This window comes from Ochotona curzoniae, unplaced genomic scaffold (assembly GCF_017591425.1).
Source record: "Ochotona curzoniae isolate NIBS_2020 unplaced genomic scaffold, NIBS_Ocur_1.0 contig_3622, whole genome shotgun sequence".
Taxonomy (NCBI): Eukaryota; Metazoa; Chordata; class Mammalia; order Lagomorpha; family Ochotonidae; genus Ochotona; species Ochotona curzoniae.
The window spans coordinates 8,611,545-8,631,281 of record NW_024465926.1 but is presented as its reverse complement, the minus strand read 5'-3'; the positions used below and the strand labels follow the sequence as shown (position 1 = coordinate 8,631,281).

The 19,737-nt window shown below is 47.1% G+C and overlaps 1 protein-coding gene across 2 annotated transcripts; it reads right to left on the bottom strand.

Moving 5' to 3' along the window:
• Positions 1-7,062: 7,062 nt before the first annotated feature.
• Positions 7,063-19,737, bottom strand: TMEM170A (transmembrane protein 170A). 2 transcript variants are annotated; one of them, XM_040982355.1, is made up of 3 exons: positions 19,508-19,737; positions 10,887-11,057; positions 7,063-8,616 (listed from the first exon to the last, which is right to left on the bottom strand). In XM_040982355.1, exons 1-3 carry the CDS (start codon positions 19,641-19,643, stop codon positions 8,486-8,488), a joined length of 438 nt encoding a protein of 145 aa, XP_040838289.1. In that variant the 5' UTR covers positions 19,644-19,737; the 3' UTR covers positions 7,063-8,485. The 2 variants fall into 2 exon arrangements, with proteins under 2 accessions (XP_040838289.1, XP_040838290.1); XM_040982356.1 differs by having other exon boundaries at positions 10,956-11,057; positions 19,508-19,729.

Genomic DNA, 19,737 nt, shown 5'->3' with positions numbered 1-19,737 from the left:
GAAGGCTCTACGCTTGGGAACACCCGCTTCCGGTCGCTGCCTCTTGAGGCCCGTTAGGGAGCGCGGGCCCGCCCCGAAGCGGTGCATTCTGGGACCTGTAGTCCTAAGCGCTACCTACCCCTCCTGCTTGCTGGAGTCAACGTTTGCACTGAGAGCAAGTTACCCCCATTTATGGGATTACTGCTGGCTCTTAAGATTTCTGCGCTTGTCTTTTTTTTTTTTCTTTTAATTCAAGTATTCGTTCATAGTTCTTTAATTTCCAAATCGACAAGCCAGGCAATCCATGTGTGAGGCTGCCCTGGAAAGCGCCAGTCACCGCTGCTGTGCGGGACACAGCAATGGGTGCGTTTGTGGGTCCACGGAGTGACCGCTGGTCGGAACAGCTCGGTGGACGGCGTCGTCGTGAGGGTAAAGCCAGGACCTCTATGGCCGCCTGGGCCAGCGGCATGCTGGCTGGCTTTGCCCGACTCACACTGAAGCTGGCAAGCGAGGCTGCGTCCTCGGATCGACTTTAAAAAGCATGTGCAGAGTGTGATACTGGAGAAAAGCTGCGCGGAGAAGTAGGTTTTCAATGCCCACAAGACAGGCTTGTTTTACAAGGATGTCGGCAGAGGGACAAATGTAGCCCGCTTGTCCTGCGAAGGCCCAGACTTCAGACCATCCCACAACCAGGAAATCTTGTTGCAGAGCAAACCCCTCGTGATGAGCAGAGCCCAAGCTGCACAAGCAGCAGAGGAAGCGAGAAGCACAAACCACATGCTGGTCCACGAGAGGTGGAACAAGAAAGCATGGATATCGGGCTGATTCCGGAACACGAGGCCGAAAGACCTGTCAGAAGCATCCTGCATGACGTGTAAGTGGACAAGGCTTGGAGGACGTGGAGGAAGAGGACATTCCGGCAGCCCACCAATGAAGACCTGGACGAGATGGCAAAGCGCGGCAGGAACAGGGGTAGGAGCCAGCCCGAGACTCCTGGGATGCCAGAATGGAACTCTGCTCTGGCTGCAATTGCCACTGAGGAGTGTGCGAACCCTCTGCTGATGGCAGCCTCAGATCTGAGAGCCTCACCAGCCTTTGCCTTGTACTGACACATCAGTGAGCCTTGGGGGCAGAAAGCCAGGCCGACTGTGCTAGCCAATGGGCGGAATCCCGCCGACTTCATCAAGTAGACTGAGTGGAAATGCCGCCCCCTGCTCTAGGCTATAATCCCATCCCTCCCTCGCCCGGTTCACTTGGCGTTCACTTGGCGTAGGCCAAGCAGTTTAGGCCCACCTACAGCCCCATCCAAGGAACCTCGGTACGGAATTCCCAACCATTTGTGTCCATGGCTCAAGGCTACTAAGAAACTGTGAGCTTGCAGGCCAAATGGCCTATGTGACCTTTAGCACCGATGGGCTCCAATTCTCATGAATCAAGGCTCACCTAAGTCTGGTCATCTCACAGATGGCTCCAAGTAATTAAGTGGGTGCTTACCTTAGTTGCTGGAGGCCTGGGCTGTCCAGCCAAGATAGGTAGGGAATGTATGGTATTTCCCCCTTCACCTTGCAGGCTATTGTGGAATGCCCCTATAAAAGCCCTATGAATGTGCTGTTCCAGGCTGCACTCGTGTAAGGGGCGTTGGTCCTGGCCTGCTGGCTGGCCGGTCAGTCTGCTGCCTGCTCTCAACCAAGCACCCAGGCTTGGTCATGCCGAGCTTGAATAAGCCATCCTTGTGCACTCAGACGCCTGGTGATTTCTGGGGATCTCAAAATCTGGGTACAACACATCAACAGGAAGAGTGAATGGCTTTAGGAGAAATCGGTAATTACACATTGGTTACTTGGTAAGATTCATAGGGATGAGCTCTGCATTCTGCAACATAGATCTTTTTATTCACAGTGTCTACGACTTTGTCTAGAAAGTCACCTGAACACTGAATTAGCAAATGCTTTGGGAAAATACAGGGTTGGGCTCCTGCAAGCCTGCTGGTCACACTACTCAGTGATGCTCTGATAGGCTGTCATCCAGGCCCAGGGGAGACATGTTTGTGACCGCAAGGACATTACTGTGGCTCTACACTGGCAAGCATTTTTTAAGATTTTACTTATTTTTATTGGAAAGGCAGATTTACAGAGAGGAGAGGCAAAGATCTATCTGCTGATTCATTCCCCAAGTGGCCGCAATGGCCAGAGTTGAGCTAATCTGAAGCCAAGAGCCAGGAGCTTCCTTTGGGCCTCCCACCTGAGTGCAGAGTCCCATGGCTTTGGGCTGTCCTCCACTGCCTTCCGAGGCCACAAGCAGGGAGTCGGACAGCAAGTTGGGCTGACAAGACACAAACCCGTGCCCATATGAGATCCTGGTGCATGGAAGGCAAGAACTTTAGCCACTAGGCTAATGCGTGGGGCTTCCAGCAAACCTTTAAAGCGAATCCTACTGCAATATGGTTCAAACACTGTGATAATCTACCCTTTTGAGGTACACAATTATCACAGAACTGTGTGAGCAAAACCATGTCAATATCAGAACATTTTCATCACCCCTGAAGAAACCCAGTTTCACTAAGAGTCATCCCCACTTCTGTCCAATCACCAGCTTCTACAGATCTGTTTATTCTGGACATTTCAAGTCGGAGGAATTCTAGGATTGTAGAAGGACACTGTGATTATAGAAGGACAACAACATAGGATTACAATTGATAGGACAACCTTTGAGCGCAACTGATTGGACACCATTTGCGTAACTGACTGGATGTCATTTGTATGAGAACTGAATGGATATACATTTGAATGAAAACATTAGGTGGGATATACAAGACAAAAGCTAGGGACATTCTGCAACACAATCAAAGCAATTTACGAAAAATCCAATGCCAGCAGATCAAAAGGGGGCATGGAGAATGGGGAAAGGGTAGTCCCAGACTATACAAAATTGTATGATAGATTTCAAAAGTAAGAATTAAAAAAAGTTTAAAGAAAAAAGATAGTTCCAAACAAGGGTGTGGAAACAATTGATGGCTTCCATAGAGAGGTCTATGGGAACCATACAAGCTCAATACCTCCTCCCTTATCCTATGTGACCCTCAGCCTATAAAACTCTGATGCCATTCATAAACTTTGGCTATCTCACCAGGACAGGAGTCCATGCGTGTTATCTTCAGGCTCCCTGCACCAAGGGAGGCCATCACCGCAGGCCAGCAAGCAACATAGGATGTCATTTTTGTGACTGGACCCTTGCACTTAGTGCGGCATCTTGAAAGTTTCTCCCAGGTACATCCTAGTGCAAGTGCCCCATCATTTGCTAGCTGTTCCATCTCTTGAGGAGCTGCCAGCTTTTTCTTGGTCCTGCTCCTTCTCATGTTCTCACCAGTGGCATATGAAGGCTCCAGTTCCTCCATCCTTACCAACCCTGTTCTTAGCCATCTTCATGTGAAGCAGCATCTCATTGCCATGTAGATTTTCATTTTCCTGACAGTGCTATTGACATTATTAGATGTTTAATAAAATCATCAGACTTTAAAAAATGATTGGCAAGTCAAATCCAATTTAAAAACATATAATCCAGTGTGCAAGGGGTCTTTTAACAAGTTCATGGAGGGAGGCAGCACAATGACATAGTGGGCTCAGCTTCTGCCTTTGGTGTCAGCATCTAGAATGGGAACCAGTTCAAATCCCAGCTGCTCCACTTCAGATTTAGCTCCTTGCTATGGCCTGGGAAGGCAGTGGGGGGGGGGACTGCTCAAGTCCTTGGACCACTGCACCCACATGGGAGACTCATGGAGAGTGCTCACTTCAGACTGCATCAGCTCCAGCCACTGTGGTCAACTGGGGAGTGAACCAGTGGATGGAGGAGCTCTCCTCTGTAATTCTGCCTTTCAAATAAAAATAACAGTAAACCAACAAAAGTTTTACGCAAGGAACCAATGATGTTGCATGCTGGCCAAAGCTGCATCCCGTATGAATCCCATTTTCCGGCTACACAATCCAGCTCCATCACAGCCTGGAAAAAACAGTGGGGAGAGGTGGCCAAAGTGACCCCCCTGTCCTAACAAGGGAGACCAGGGTCAAATTCTTGCCTTCCAGACATGACCATTGCGGCTATTTGGGTACTGAACCAACAGTGGATAGAAGATCTACAACTTTTCACATAAATCTTTTAGGTTCATGAAAAAAAAAATGTGTATTGTGAAGAAACTGTGATTTTCTTTTAACTTTAAAAAAAAAATGTATGGGGCCCAGTGCAATAGCCTAGTGGCTAAGTCCTCTCTTTGCAAGCGCCTGGGATTCCATTTGGGCACTGGTTCTAATCCCGGCTGCTCCATTTCCCATCCAGCTCCCTGCTTGTGGCCTGGGAAAGCAGTAGAGGATGGCCCAAAGCCTTGGAACCCTGCACTCACATGGGAGACCCGGAAGAAGCACCTGGCTTCTTCAGCTAGAATGTGGTCATAAAAGAATTTAGAGAGATAAGATAGCCTACATTTGCAGGTTTCCTTGAAAAACTAGATAATCTGGCAACAGAAGGTTAAGTCCCAAGAAGTAAAAAAATCGGGAGCTGGCACGGTGGCCTAGTGGCTCCAGATCAGCGCAGCACCAGCACCAGCCATTGCAGTCACTTGGGGAGTGAATCATCAGACGAAAGATCTTCCTCTATGTAAAAAACTGGAACCAAGAGACAGCTGGCCAGGGTGTTAATCTCCCAACTACACTTAAAGCCTCCTGGTTCACTATTAATCTGTTGCCTTGTTAATAATTTAGGGTCTTCCATGGCAACCTGTTACCTTCTGTATTCTTTTCCACTCTTCTTTTTTATTATTTATTCTTTAAAGATTTACTTTTATTTTTATTGCAAAGTCAGATATACAGAGAGGAGGAAAGACAGATAGGAAGATGTTCTGTCCAATGAGTCCCCAAGCGACCGCAACGGACAGTGCTGCACCAATCTGAAGCCAGGAGCCAGGAACTTCTTCCAGGTCTCCCATGCGGGTACAGGGTCCCAAAGCTTTGGGCTTTGGGAAGACCCTCTTTGTCTCTCCTCCTCTCTGTGTATATGACTTTCCAACAAAAATAACCAAATCTTAAAAAAAAAATGAGCTTGCTTTACTATTTCCATCCTCAATCTATGTGATAATGTCTCTAACACCTGGAAATACAGCAGTCAGCTTGTGACACAAACTGGACAAGACGACCTGCTGAAATTGGCAGAACAGACTTACGATGTCACTGAGGGCAGTAAATCAAGCAAACACGGGAGGGCCTTGGGAGCAGTCACATCGTGTTCCCGCACGATGTCATATTCGGCCATCCCAGTGTAGACCTACATAGAAGAAAAAAGCAAAAACCCGAGGTCAAATAGCTACTCCAAAAGACTAAACTCATTGACCAACAAACAAGATATACAACTCCAGTTCACAGGATTGAAAGTAATTCTTTATTGATAAATGTTTACACTAGAATTAGGAATGTCAGTAGAAAAATAAAATTTAAATAATTTTTGTATCATACAAAGAATTGATCGTTTTGACTGTAGCAGTTGGTGTAATAAGCTAATACAAAAAAAGTAAGGCTGATTTTTGTCACAACCAACCTTACAGAATGCACAGGAAAGACTCGCCAGTCCGTAACGCTTCCTGCGCGGGGGCTGCAGATGGCACCAGGGCTTCACATTCTAGAAAAAGCTTCCTCGGGGAGGTTGAGTGTCAGTGCACGCGCCGCGTGTCATGCACACTGAATCGGGTCAGGGCACAAAAGACACCAGAACCAAAGTCAACACATGATTTAAAACTTGAAAAACCTAAGGCAGGATGTAATTATGTGCAGGTGTTTTTTCTCACTAGTTATAAAAAAATTAAAGTGAGAATCAAGAAATCAGCTATGACAGTTATAAGCTGCTGCCCTGTCACAAAAGAAACAAACGAAGCAAAACTGAGGGAATGGGGAATGGTGGCTGCATGTGTTTCTAAGAAATTTGGTGAATAAAAACTTCCAGAAAGTGATAAAGGGCAAGGTAAAATGTGTAATATAACTGCAACCAAGCAATCACTCTCCAGTAATTTTGTATTTGAATCATAAAGGAAAAGAAAACAGGTGAAATAGACACTCTTTATCATTCAAATAGTTTCTCCCTGAAAACAGTTCAAGCTATACCTCCTCTATGGAAAGTCTATATACAATTATCCACAGTCGAATATTTCACAGTGATAGATGAAACATACTAGAAGATGCATTTTATATTTGAAGATTTAAATCAAAAAGGAAGGCAGTATGTAAAACAAGAAACAAAGACATCTTTCAAAATTCCTTAATTTTGTGTCATGCCTCTAAAGAAAAAATTGATGTTATAATTACAGGTCAGTATGCTTAAAAATTAGTTTCCAGTTTATAGGAAACTGTGAAATTACATCCAAAAGTAAGTTTTAGGTAAGAATTTTAACAGGAGGCATTATTCTTCCAAGATGATAAAGATAGCACCCAACTGCAGCCACAGCGGTGGCGTGATGGACTACTCATTGGGGTGTCGGCATCCCATCTGGTCACTGGTTCAATCCTGACTGTTCCACTTCCAATCCAGCTCCCTGCTAATGGTCTGGGAAAACAGCAGAGGATGGGCCAACACTTTAGGCCCCTGCATCCACACGGGAGACCCAGAAGATGATCCTGGCTCCCAGCTTCTGACCAGCCTAGCTGTAGACCAGCCGATTCCAGCTGTCGTGGCCATCTAGGGAGTGACCCAGCAGATGCATGATCTGTCTCTTCCTCTAACTCGCTTTCACGTAAAATAAATAAATCTTTAAAACAAAAATATACGACTGCCCCAGTTCCTTAAATGAAGGAATAATTTCCAAAATGAAACTCTCTGTGCAGTGAAAACTGAATTTTTAAAAAACTGTCTGGAGCAAAGTTTTGAATTTCTTGTCGGAGAAATCAGAAAAGATACGTGTTTTCATTCCAACTCTACCTGTAATCTCCTGAGTACATGCTCCCATAATTTTGATAAGTGAGCTAAGTAGGAGGAAATATCCAGCTAATTTTTCAGATTCTTCTGTCACTTTTCTCTATGATTATCCCTCAAAAATTGGTCTTCCTGGGCATTTTTAAGCAAAAACAAGAATGCATAATACTTTAAATGCAACGGATCCACAGTCAGGTGCACATGACCTCGGGAGCCGTGGTGTTACACGCACCAGGAAAACTCTCCTTTTAAGAAATGTCAGATTTATACAAGAAGCCGTATTTCATACCAAACTGTTTAGCTGGAAAGAATCAAGCTGGGTAATTAAGTTTTACTACCTATCCCTTTTTGAAGGTCACAGTTTTCCGGCCTTTTAATGAAAAAGTTTAAGTAGTAGGGTAAGAATTAAAATAGCTAAAGCTGAGGCTTTTAAGACCTCATCTATTTAATGCTCTTCAATAAAAATATAAAGCACAGAGATGGTGTGTAATGGAAATGAGACTTCAGGCACTTTATGGGAGTCAATATCCAATACTGTAAGGAAGTCTGAGGACTCCCCAGTTCCTGGTAAACATAGTAAGACTAAGAGATGAGCAACCACCAGCTGAAGAAACAGCTGAGACTAAAGAGCCACCAGTAGAGCAAACTCATTAAGTGTCAGAAAATGTTCACAAAGTATCTTATTTGTGCCCCAGTATCTAATGAGCATTCTAATAAATCTGGCTTAAAATTTTAAACAACCCAGTTAATACGGGTATGTGTCCAGTTAAACTAAATAAACTTAAAAGAAGTAAACGTGATAGGAAAAAGCAATACAGAAATTCTAAAATATAGGTCTCCACTGGCAAGCTTACTTTGCTAAAATGTACAAGACAACAAATTCACATCTTTTAATATATATTAAATAACTGGAGGTCAGGATAGTTATCCATAAACTGTCACATTATTCAACAGCTACCTACTTCGTCCTCCAACAGTGGAACCAAAATCACTCCTCGGGTTATACTTTGATTTTTTTTTCCTACTATATTTCATCATATTTGTTCTCAAAGCTGTCCTCAACGAAAACCTGGCATTTACTGTCACGAGATGTAACAAAAGAAAAGTGCCAAATTTTAATCAAGATTAGATCAGTTAGGCTTGTAGTACAACATACTCTGCTCATTTGAAAGAAACTAGCATTTTCCATAGTTTCAAGTATGCGACACTGCATTTTCTCACAGAATATTATAAATTTCAAGAGTGCAAGGGACGCTGACCCAGTGACACGGCTGGCCTGCCTTTTGGAAAGGTACAGTGTATTAAGCCACTTAAATTAAACATCTGTGAAAAAATGCCAAGAAACTTGTTCTGCTTTAGTGGAGAATGACAAGACTCGGCAAAGATCGCAGTCTCTGGTGCGTCAAACCCAAGACACGGCTGGATGCTGGTTCTCACACTCCGGCTTGTCCATGTGGCTTGTCCACGCGGCTCCTATGTGAAACATCCCACTTGATGTTTTGTTTTGTTTTTTTCTGAGGGCTCTACAAAACTGTTTCCACATCACAGCAAAGGGTATATGCTATAGAGTCGCTAAAATCCGCAGGAAGGAGACTACCACCACACAGAAGGTCTGTCCCGTGCCCAGCGTGAGGGCTTCAAAGGGTATCATTTCCTTCCCTGCTGCTCGGTAAACTCCAGCAATTGCTGCACCTGATCCAAAATACCAGGGGGAATTAAAAAAGAAAAAAAGAAGGTTAACAAAATCATGAAAACTTAGCACTCAAAATTCTACTCTAGTTAGACAGTTCCAAATTTTATATACTAAAGTTGAAATACAGAAATATTTCATTTTTCCTGTTCATTCTGCCGACTATTCTAATTCTAAAGCATTCCTTACGATGTTCACTCATTTTAGTATTTACGTATGGAACACTTCTATGTCTTCTAACCGGCGATTCTGCAAGTTGTTGAATTGTGCTTCTTGGTGTAGCCTTCCTAAAACTACAAAGTTTTTTGAATTTACTAAATAAGATAATGTGCATTAATCAAAATTGAAAAGACAATTCCCAAATGACCTGATTGTGAACTGAAAAACATCTTTTTTCTCCCATGACAATTAGTACCATGCTTAACATTTAATTAGTGTCTAATAAATTCTTGGCAATAAACGAGAAAAAAAAATCCTTTGAGTTAGAATGAGCAAAAATAACGTCAGCCAGCAGGGCAGGCCTGCTCTGTCCCTGTCTTGCTTGTCCTGGAGTTCCATCCCAGGGAAGGGTCACCGAGGCTGTGAAGGGATGGGAACAGACGAAGATGAAGCTCGAAACCATGGGATTGTTATGAATTCAAAGGGCAAGAAGGGAGAGCTACTCAGATTCCTGTTTCCCATATAATCACGTGTCTTTTTAGAAATTGAGAAAACCAAACAAAAACTCCTGTATCTGCTCAGGTTCTTATCTGAGTTTCTGCTGTGACTCAGCATTGCACAACAAAGTCAACATTTCAGCAGTTCGAAAAGGACAGATCCAGATCTCTCAGATGGCCCCTCACTACACAAACCCTCTTTGCTGGTCACAAAGTGTCCATTCACTCTAATATTTATTTCTGGAACACTTCCATGTGTCATAGTAGCCTACCCTTCCTAGCTTCCAGGTGCTCAGAATCTAGCTAAAAACATCAAAATAGAACTTTTAACTAACCAAGGTAACAGCCAGCCCGTCCCTCAATTGTATAGACACTTCAGAGATGTGATATGCAGAGACCTCAACACAGTTCAATAAGAACAGTATTAATCTGAGCTTTGTTCCCTTGAACTGCCAAATTGCAGTACATGCACCCAGGTCTCTAACATGTGAAAGGCTCATGTTTACAGGACCCCTCTGTGACTTAGAAGAGAGAAGTTTGGGGAACTTGAACTTGGTTGGCCCTAAAGTGGGGAAGCAGGGCAGAAAGGACAAGGCCCACCAGAGCCAGCAACAAAACAGGAAGGGCGCAGCCTGCCCACTAAAGATGGAAATGAAGCAGCAGCTCCTGCCTGGGCACAGGGCGTGTAGGTGGCAGGATTAACCCTATTTCACTCAGTAGAAAACTGAGGAGGCCCTAGGGACAAGGCCACTGTGCACAAAGCAAAGCAAAACAATAACAACAACAAAAAAATCACTCATCAAGAAGACAGGGAGATTTCTGCTTGAAACTCAAAGTTTAAATTCTCAGTGAAAAAAATTAAGCTATAAATTAGATTTTTAAGAATCTACTTATGCTCACATGTAACACCTTAAAAAAATATATACCAAAATGCAACCTGTGGCCTTACTGAAGCATGGGCTAGTGGAGACCTGGACTTTTACTTATTTATAACTTTTAATTCATATAAAATGCATAAGTTTTGACTTAAACATGAGCTTTAAAAATTATTTAATCTTATTCTCATTCCTGTTATTGTGCTCTATGGAATGAGCAAAAAACAAACAAAAACAAAAACACACACATACGAAGTAATCCTAAAACAGAAAACAGGCTTAAAAATTATTTCTAACATCAGTGTTATCCCGATTCTTATTCACAAAGTCCTGAAGGGAGAAAACAACCAGGACACAAATCGAGTACTTTCCTAGACATGGGGTGTCACTAGAGCAACTCTTCCACCCCAGCTGAGGACAGTGGCTGGTCATCGTGCAATGCCACCAGTCAAGCTGATCAGAGGAGTGGCAGCTTCCAGAGGCTCACAGTGGCACAAGATGGAGCTTGCCAAGCTTTAAGCAGCTTCCCCAGAGCCAAGGGCTAAAATCTGATTCCGGACAGAGACAGGGATCCAGGTGTGAGGAAAAAACCCAACACATTCAAAACCAGGACCTGTGATACAAAGGCATGCTTTTTTTTTTCCCTTCATCCCACTCAGATAATGCTTCTACAATGGGCTCTGAAATTCACTGGCTCATCATTATTAAATGTTTCAACTAGTATTTGAATGTCTAACATACTTGTCAAGATTCCAGCAGTAATTGGTCCCACGATGCCCATCAACAGGATGCTTACAGACATGAACCTACCATATTTGTGATGTCTGAGGGTGAAGAGGGCCAGTAATCCAGCAGGGACATGGAAGAAGAGTGACGACACCAGTGCCCACAGGAACACCCCGTACCACATCTCTGTGAGGGAAGACAGGAAGGGCTGCACATCACCGACCTCCAAGAAGGGGACCCATCCACCCAGCCATCTCATTTTCCAAAGCACCCAGGAGTGGAGCGAGCATGCAGCCTGGCAGTTAAGGTGCTGGGATCCCAGCGTCCTGCCACATCAGACTCTGGGAGGCAGCAGTGATGGCTGCCACCCAGATGCAAGACCCTGATGACATTCCTGGCTCCGGGCCCAGGCCCCAGTCACTGGCTCTTGCAGGTACTTAGGCAGTAAATCAAGTAGATGGACTTCTGTCTCTTTCAAATGACACAGTCATTTCGCCCTACAGATGCCCATTAAGGTGCCTGCAGCCCACAACAGTACTGGGCTGACACCTGCCCCAGCTTCGGAATGCAGCTTCCTGCTCATGCAGACCCTGGAAGGCAGTGGTGATGTCACCCACTTGGGAAATCTGATCTGAGTTCCTGGTTTTATGCCTCTCTGCCCTCCTCCACTGTGGCCATCTGGGGAGTTCAGCTAGCAAACCAGAGCTCTTTATTTGCCTATGTAATTTAAAAGGATTAAATTTTAAAAATATAAACATGTAAAACCAATATATAAAATGTAAGCACTTCCATAAATACACATGTATTTATATGGGTGTACAGACATTTGCATACATACACAGAGACCAACTACTAGTAGCCAGTGCCACGCAGACCCTGACCTTCAGCAGCTCTGCCCCGACCCCTCTGGGCAGTCACTCACATCCCACTGCAGCTCCTCTTCCAGCCAGTTCAGCTGGGGCTCTCCTTGCCCTTTCAATGGGCAGGCAACTCTCCCTCTCCCAAGGCTCCAATGCCCGTGTCTGAGTCCTGCTCCTGCCTAACAAGCAGGCACCTGCCAGGGCACTGCCCCCCACCTGTCTGGGTGCACCGTGCTCTCCCACTGTGGGGTGAGGCCTCTACTACACCACTCATGGCCAGTTCATCTCCCAGGCACAGCACAGCACCATGCAACTTCCTTCCAACGCAGGAGCATCCTCTGCAGTCCCAGTGTCCTCACGGGCCATTCCCCACTTCACTCAGAGACCCTGTTCATCCTAACAGCTGGTCTGCAGCAAGTTCCATGATGGTGCTAGGAAAGCCACTGCCCTACGGCAGACAAATGGGACTCAAGCCTGCAGTTGACACCCAGCTACTGCCAGCCACCAGTGAGCGGAGACTGGCACTGGCTGGGCCTGAGCTGCTGCTGTCCTGCACTGCTTTCCCCAGTCACCTGAGGCACTGCTGGCATGGCTCTTTACTGGCTGCTGCACACTAAGCTGGCAACTTCCAAAAACATGAGCCCGAGGTGAGGGTTTGGGCTCGCTATTACACCACTTGGGACACTCACGTGCCACATTGCAATCCCATCTCTGCATAAGTCCAGTCTCCTGCTAAGGTGCAGCAAATACTGACTTCAGGAGTGAGTCCCTACCACTCACATGGCGACCTGGAGTGAGTTCTGGCCCTCAACATTGCAGACATGGGGCAGCAAAACCGCAGTTAGTCTGCTGGCTCTCAAAGCACCCATTTTAGCTTGCTCTTAAAAAATTATAAAGAAAGACCTGGTACGGTAGCATAGTGGCTAAAGTCCGCACCTTGTATGCGCCCGGGATCCCATATGGGTGCCAGTTCGTGTCCCGGCTGCTCCACTTCCCACCCAGCTCCCTGCTTGTGGCTGGGAAAGCAGTCAAGGACAGCCCAAAGCCTGAGTGGGAGTGGGAAGCAACTCCTGATCAGCTTAGCTCCAGTTGTTGTACCCGCTTGAGGAGTGAACTAGTGGATGGAGGATCTTTCTGTCTCTCCTTCTCTCTGTAAATCTGCCTTTCCCATAAAAATAAATCAATCTTTAAAAAAATTATAAAGGAAAAAGTGGTTCTAGATCAAGGAAAAACTGTGGATATAGCTTAGGGTGACACTGAGGGATAGGGTTAGGGCTGCCTTATGCTGAGCTATGAACCCCCAAACTCAGGTAGAAAATGTAGCAAAGTGGCTACATCTCTTGCTATCTCTGTCATGTGAGGTCACAGTGACAGGGCAGCCACCTGCGGACCAGGACATGGTCCCTCATGAGAACCTGACCACAAAGGCACTCCAATCTCCAACTTCCAGCCTCCAAGTCTAAAAAGGAAGCATTTATTGTTCGCATCATCCAGTCTGTGGTATCTCTTTATGGCCATCCTGGCTAAGATGCCAATACTCAGCCCTTTCAGTTCCCGGATCCCAGTACCTGCCCAGACATGCAAAGCTACCAGCCAACCCTCTCTCAGCTGTCCTATAAGCTTAAAGGCCAATTTGTAAACAGGCTCTCCCACTGCAGGTCAGCACCTCCTTGATTTTCCTAGACGGGGAAGCAGGCGGCAATCCCGAGCCTTAAACCACACCCATCGGTGACCTCAGTGCCTACCTAGTTCATAAAGTACCGCTGATGTCACTTCCCACACAAAAAAGCTGTTTTCAGATGGTGAGTTATTATAGGACTCTAAAAGCAAAGGCAAACCCAGATCTATAAAATGCTTAAAAAAAAAAAAGATTCCCCTTTAATCTACTGCACTTTATTTTGTCATCCACTTAATAGCTATTTATCGATCATCATACAGTACTTTTCATTTCCCTGGCTCCACACACTATCAAAAATATGAGGATAAGCATCTTACAGTGTCTTCTTAGTCTCCGCTTCAGACCAGGTATGTTGTCCTCAGCTCTGTGCACCCTGGCAGCTAGACACGGGTTAGTCCATTTGTGCTGCTCTAACAGAAATCTACCTGGCTCACAGTTCTGGAAGCCGGGGAGCCCAAGAAGAGGCCACACCTAATGAGGGCTTCTTGCTGCTCATAGCACAGTGGAAGGCACGACCCAGGCAAGAGAAAATCCTGGGAGCAGGCCAGCAGGGGTTGCACCTGCTTTCAACAAACACACTCCTGCTAGGACAAAGACCCAAACCTCCTGTTAGAAGTCCTACCTCTCAATACTGTTACCCACAGGGGACATTTCCAAACCACAGGTGCATCCAAAGGCACATCCCTTTGCTCTTGTAAAGCAAGGGCAAGGACTGTGGTTGAATGGGCCCCTGCGGAGATGTTCCCACCCTCATCCCCTGCAGGACCTTGGAAAAGGAGGCTTCGCAGGGGTGACTAAATTAGGGACCCTATAAAGGGACATTTAACCTGGATTTTCCAGGTGGACCTAATGTCACCAAAGGCCTCTTTGAAAGTCAGGTGGGAAGATGCTATGCTGCTGCAGAGAACTGCAGGTGACCCAGAGAAAGGCAGGAAACAGATCCTCCAGCAGGGATGCAGTTCCTGAGTCACTGTGTTTCTGACCTCCAAAACTGCAGACGATACGTTGTGTGGGCCTTGTGTGTATTTATGATCTGCTTATTGGAAAGGCAGAGCAACAGACAGAGAGAAAGAGATCTTCCACCTGCTCATTCACCCTCCAAATGGCTACAAAGGCCAGGAGCCAGGAACCCCACTCAGGTCACCCACATGGGTAGCAGGGCCCCAAATACTTAGACGCTCTCCTACTGCCTTGCTGTCTTCTCAGATGCGTTTGCAGGGAGCTGGATCAGAAGTGCAGTGGTAGCAGTCAGGACTTGGACTGGAACTCATGCAGGATGCTGTCATCACAAGCAGCAACTTAACCCGCCGCACCACAATGCTGGCCTTATTGGTGGCTTTAAGTTGCTGAATTTGTGCTCATTAATCAAATATTTATTGAGTTCATTTTATATGTCAGGTACATTAATGCACAATAAGACAAGGATCCCTGCCTGCTCTCAAAGAGCTCTTGGCTTGAAGAATATATTTATACTTTCTTTCCTCCCTTCTTTATAACTCATTTCATCTATTTCAAATAAATAAATCTTAAAACAAAACAAGAATATACTTATGGAGTGGGTGCTGTGGTACAGCAGGGTAAGCTGCCACTGGGATACTTACAACTCACACTGGAGTGCCTGGGACAGAGGCCATCACTAAGCCACCTCGCTTCCCAGCGAGGCCTTGGACCTCCCTGGCTCCATCGGAAGATAGCGGTTTCTGCTTCTCAAAAAGTTTTTGAAGTCAGATCACCCCTCCTCCGTCTGAACTATCACAGCCCTCTATGATGCGGCCTTTGCCTGCCCCTTGCCCACGTCTTCCGTCCAGGCACAGGGGCCTCCGTGTTGGTACCTAGACCCCCTCTGGGGGACGCTGGAGTCGCTGCTCCCTCCCTGGGGAAGCTCCTCCTGCAGGGGCTGAGGCTCCTTTCCCACTTCCCTCGGGTCTCTGCTCCAAAGTCCTTCTCTTAGGGCTTCACCAAGTGAAACTGCGTTCAGGCCCTGCAGACACACACTGCTGACTATGCCACCCTGTCCCACGGCCCCCATCAGCAGTGCCACGTCACACTTCTGATTCTTTTTTTCTTACGAGAAGGAAAGCTCCACATGAGAACCGGCTTTGTTTTGTTCCCCGTGGCATTTTGGTGCCAAGAAAACAATCAGCAACCCAAGAGACAAGTAAATATTGACTGGACAAATGACTGGTCCCAGTGTGAGCTATTCTTGATTCCAGTAAAGGCACAACTGAAGCATCAATAGATTTTAATTACCACAAGATACACTTTGATAGTGATTTCATGAAATCCACATCTTCAGAAAATGATGGTCAATTTTTCATACAAGAAAAAGACTGTCCTGGTATTCTGAAATGTCAAAAAAAAAAAAAAAAAGAACATGGGCCTGGCTCGGTTGCCTAGTGGCCAAAGCCCTTGCCTTGCACACGCCAGGATCTAATCCTGGCAGCTCTGCTTCCCATTCAGCTCCCTGCTTGTGACCTGGGAAAGCAGTCGAGGACGGCCCAAAGCCTTGGGACCCTGCACCCGCGTGGGAGACTCGGAAGAGGCTTCTGGCTTCGGATCAGCTCAGCTCCGGCCATTGCTGCCACTTGGGGAGTTAATCAGCGGACGCAAGATCTTTGTCTCTCCTCCTCTCTGTGTATCTGACTTTTCAATAAAAAAAAAAATCTTTAAAACACACACACAAAATGAAGGTTAGGTAAAACCTAAATAGCTAGACTTAAACGCAGGTTAAAAAAAATCAATCCAAAGTTTCCTGATAAAGATGCACTGTGGAAACTTTCAAAGTAATAATTCTGCCATAATGAATTGGCATAACTCTACTAACCTTTCCTGTCAGATCAAATCACAAACCTGCCAGGCTCAGGAAGAAGAAAATGCACATAAAATAAGTTCTGGTGTCTGAAAGAGGAAGAACTTCCATGCACCTTTCACACCATGAGCCACAGCAGAAGGCTGATACCCACAGTACTGTGGACAACCTGAACTAAGGCCATGCCCCGTACACGCCTACACTCCCAGGCCAGAGCCTGCATTTGGCCAAAGATGTACCTGCTGGGTGGATTACGCCTCGTGTCCACATCCGCCAAACCCACACCCACATGCTACGGTGTGGATATGGGCTGTGCATCCCCTGAGGATGCGTGTGTTGTAATGCATGTGTTAAACCTGTTGTGGTTTAACAGGTTAAGCCATTGCCTGCACCTACATGGGTGCCAGTTTGAGTTCAGCTGTTCCATTTTCAATCTTCCCTACTAATGCACCTGGAAACGCACAAAGGCTCAAGTCCTTGGGCCCCGCATGCCTGTGCAGGACCTCGAGGGGTTCCTGGCTTCTAGCTTCGGCCCAGCCCAGCTCTGGCTGTTGTGGCCATTTGGGGAATGAAACAGAGAACAGAACATCTCTTCTTTCTCTATCTTCCAAAAAAATTTTAAAAAGAAAAACAAAGCGCATACACACACAAGGAAACGCAATCCCTGCTGCGAGGTACAGTGACAGTGAGAACCCGACTCCGGTGTTCAGAAGCGGGGCCTTTGCGAGATGATCAGGGTTAAGTCATCAGAGCAGAATACTGGAAGCTTCGCAGAAGAGGCAGTTGGGCCAGCAGACACAGGGGCAAGCTCCCTGTCACTGCCTGTGGTGTGCCCTGTGCCACCCTGGGATTGTGCCAGCTGGGTCATCATCACCAGAGGAAGTCCTCAAACCACGGATCCGCAAAATTGCAAGCCCAAATAAACACCAGTCGCTGGTATTTCATCATAGTACCACAAAAGTGGACTAACATGCTCCACAGGTCATCATAAACTCAAATATATATTGTAGTTCAATATTTTCAGAGCCAATTTTGAAAGCAAGCAACTCCCATGGCTACTGTAACATGGTTATTTACCTATCTTTACTCCAAAAGAAAAAATTAAAGACAAAAGAATAGCTTCAAAGCCTTACTTCACATGACTTTTAAAATTATGAAAGCATTAATGTACCCATACAATGAAGAGACCTGATAGACATCAACTTCACCAAATGCTCAAAGTCAGCCTTACTAATAAAGGCAACTGTGCCCTGGCCCATCAGGCTAAGCCTCCACCTGCACCCGAGCCACCAGAATCCCAGGTAGTCACCATTTTGAGTCCTAGCTGCTCCACCTCTGATCCAGCTCCCTGCTCGTGTCCCAGGAGGGCAATGGAGGATGGCTTGAGTCCTTGGTGCCCCTGCACCTACATCGGAAACCTGGAGGAAGCTCCTGGCTCCTGGTTTTGGATCGTCAAGCTCCAGCCACTGCAGGTATTTGGGGAATGAATCAGTGAATCAAAGCGCTCTCTCTCCTCTCTCTCTCTGTAAAATCTGCCTTTCCCCAAATGGTCCCAGTGGATCCAGAACTAGGAGCTTCTTCGAGATCTCCCATGAGGGTGAAGGGACCCAATGCCCTGGGCCATCCTCTGCTGCCTTCCCAAGCACAAGCAGGGTGCTGGATGAGGAGCGGAGCAGCCGGAACATGCATGACCCAGCACCCACATGGGATCCTAGCACTTGCAAGGTGAGGATTTAGACACTCAGCCATTGTGTAGGGCCCTCCAATAAATCTTAAGAAGATAAACAGCTCCGATGCAATGTGCCTGGCAAGCCACCTTCTAACACCACCTTCTAACTCAAACTGTTTAATCTGAATCTGATAAGACAAACCTAGGTTACAGGGCATTTTGCAAAATGAAAAAACTAGCCCACATCTTCAGAAGAGTCAATCTCTCAAGAAAATGAAACAAAGATGGAAGAACTGTTGTAGGTCAAGAGACAGAGACATGACTTCTAAGCACAACGTGCGATCTTTGATTAAATGGTGGAATTTCTCTCTCACACACAAGGAAAAGCTCTTTGCACAACTGGGGAAACAAAGTGTAATGGGAACGCACACGTACCAACCAAATGACCACAAAGTCACAAGCCATCTAACAGTGTGGCCAGCAGCTCAGGGCACATATGAGGAGCCCACCCTTCACCCCACCTCGGGCCTGACACCAGACGAAATCACCTAGGACATACCCCACACTACACTGTATCTGAAAAAAGTCAAAGAATCTAAATATTATCCAGCCTCAGGAAGGGGCATATGGGGTCCTGCTGTGACATTCTTTCAAAGGAAACAAAATGGAGACGAATGGCACCCCATGGTGTCTCGGTTCCTGTGCCACACACTTGGGCTCACTGTCCGCTCTGACCCTAGTGCCATTCCAACAACTGAGCCAGCTGCCAGGCTCCCATTTTAGGCATGATTGCAAAGGTATGGTCTGGAGCTGACTCAACACTGGTTATTATCTAACCAAGCACTTCACACACCTACTGGGGAAAATCACCAGACAGGTAACACAGCCTGTCCCAGGTGTCCCCGGACTGGCGCCTGGCAGTCCCTGCCCAGCGGATGGCAATCACAGGCGTCTTGTTCAAGGCTGCAAGGTAATCCCACGTCCACTGTCCCTGGGCACCTGCTCCCGGCCCAGTTCTCCCAGCTCGGACCAAGGGCCCCACCTCTCCTGCCAGCATCCTTGGTCTTGGCCTTCACATTGGGGTCATCATCCCTCTCCTCCTCTTCCCAACTTTCTGAACACCTGCCTTTCTACTTGGTCCTCCCCCACCCGTCCCAACTTTTAAAAACCCTTCCACCAGGCCGAACTGCAGTGGGCTTACAGACCCGGGACGTGTGGGTGGGGGAATAGGCAACAGTTCCTACAAAGAGGCAGCCGGTCGGGTCGGCAGAAAGCTTCCGTGGCTGGGCGTTGGGGTGGTGGGATGAGGGGAAGGGTTAGAAACAAAGAGGGGGCGACTTCCGATCGCCCCCACCCAGCCCAGCCGGGACCAACACGGCCCAGCGCCCACCCAAGGCCGCCGGACGCTACCTGGCGCCCCAAACGAGACGACAAGCCTGGCCCGGAGAGTTCAGCAACCTCGGCAAGCCCAGACCCGCCCAGGTCCCGGGAGCACTGGCGGCTATCTTCCTCCTGACCCCACCACGTCTCCATCCGGCCGGCCAGCGGGGCAGGCAGTGCCCGGGCCTGGACCTGGGGCGGGGGCTCAAGGGCCGCTCCTGCCTAGCCCGGGCGCCGTACCTGGGAAGGAGCAGAGCGAAGTGGAGTTGGGGCACAGGGTCCCGTTGCCCACTCGTGGCACGAGCTTCAGGCTGAGGATCTGCTGCAGGAGCCCGGCCGAGCCCCCGCTGCTGCCGCCGCTCCCCTCGCGCTCCATCCCGCCGCCATTCACCGCACAGACGAGAGGGGAGCGCCGCCCAAAGGGCTGAGGAGGGCTCGCGTCCCCGCACCTCAGCCGCCTCAGCGTCACC

Bases quoted from the DNA above. Each gene is read 5' to 3' on its own strand.
- TMEM170A (XM_040982355.1), bottom strand. From the start codon at position 19,643: ATGGAGCGCGAGGGGAGCGGCGGCAGCAGCGGGGGCTCGGCCGGGCTC. The intron at 11,058-19,507 runs GTACGGCGCCCG...CTTCCCTCACAG, and splicing joins TTCGCTCTGCTCCTTCCCAG to AGATGTGGTACGGGGTGTTC. The intron at 8,617-10,886 runs GTATGTTAGACA...ATTTTGGATCAG, and splicing joins TACTGCTGGAATCTTGACAA to GTGCAGCAATTGCTGGAGTT.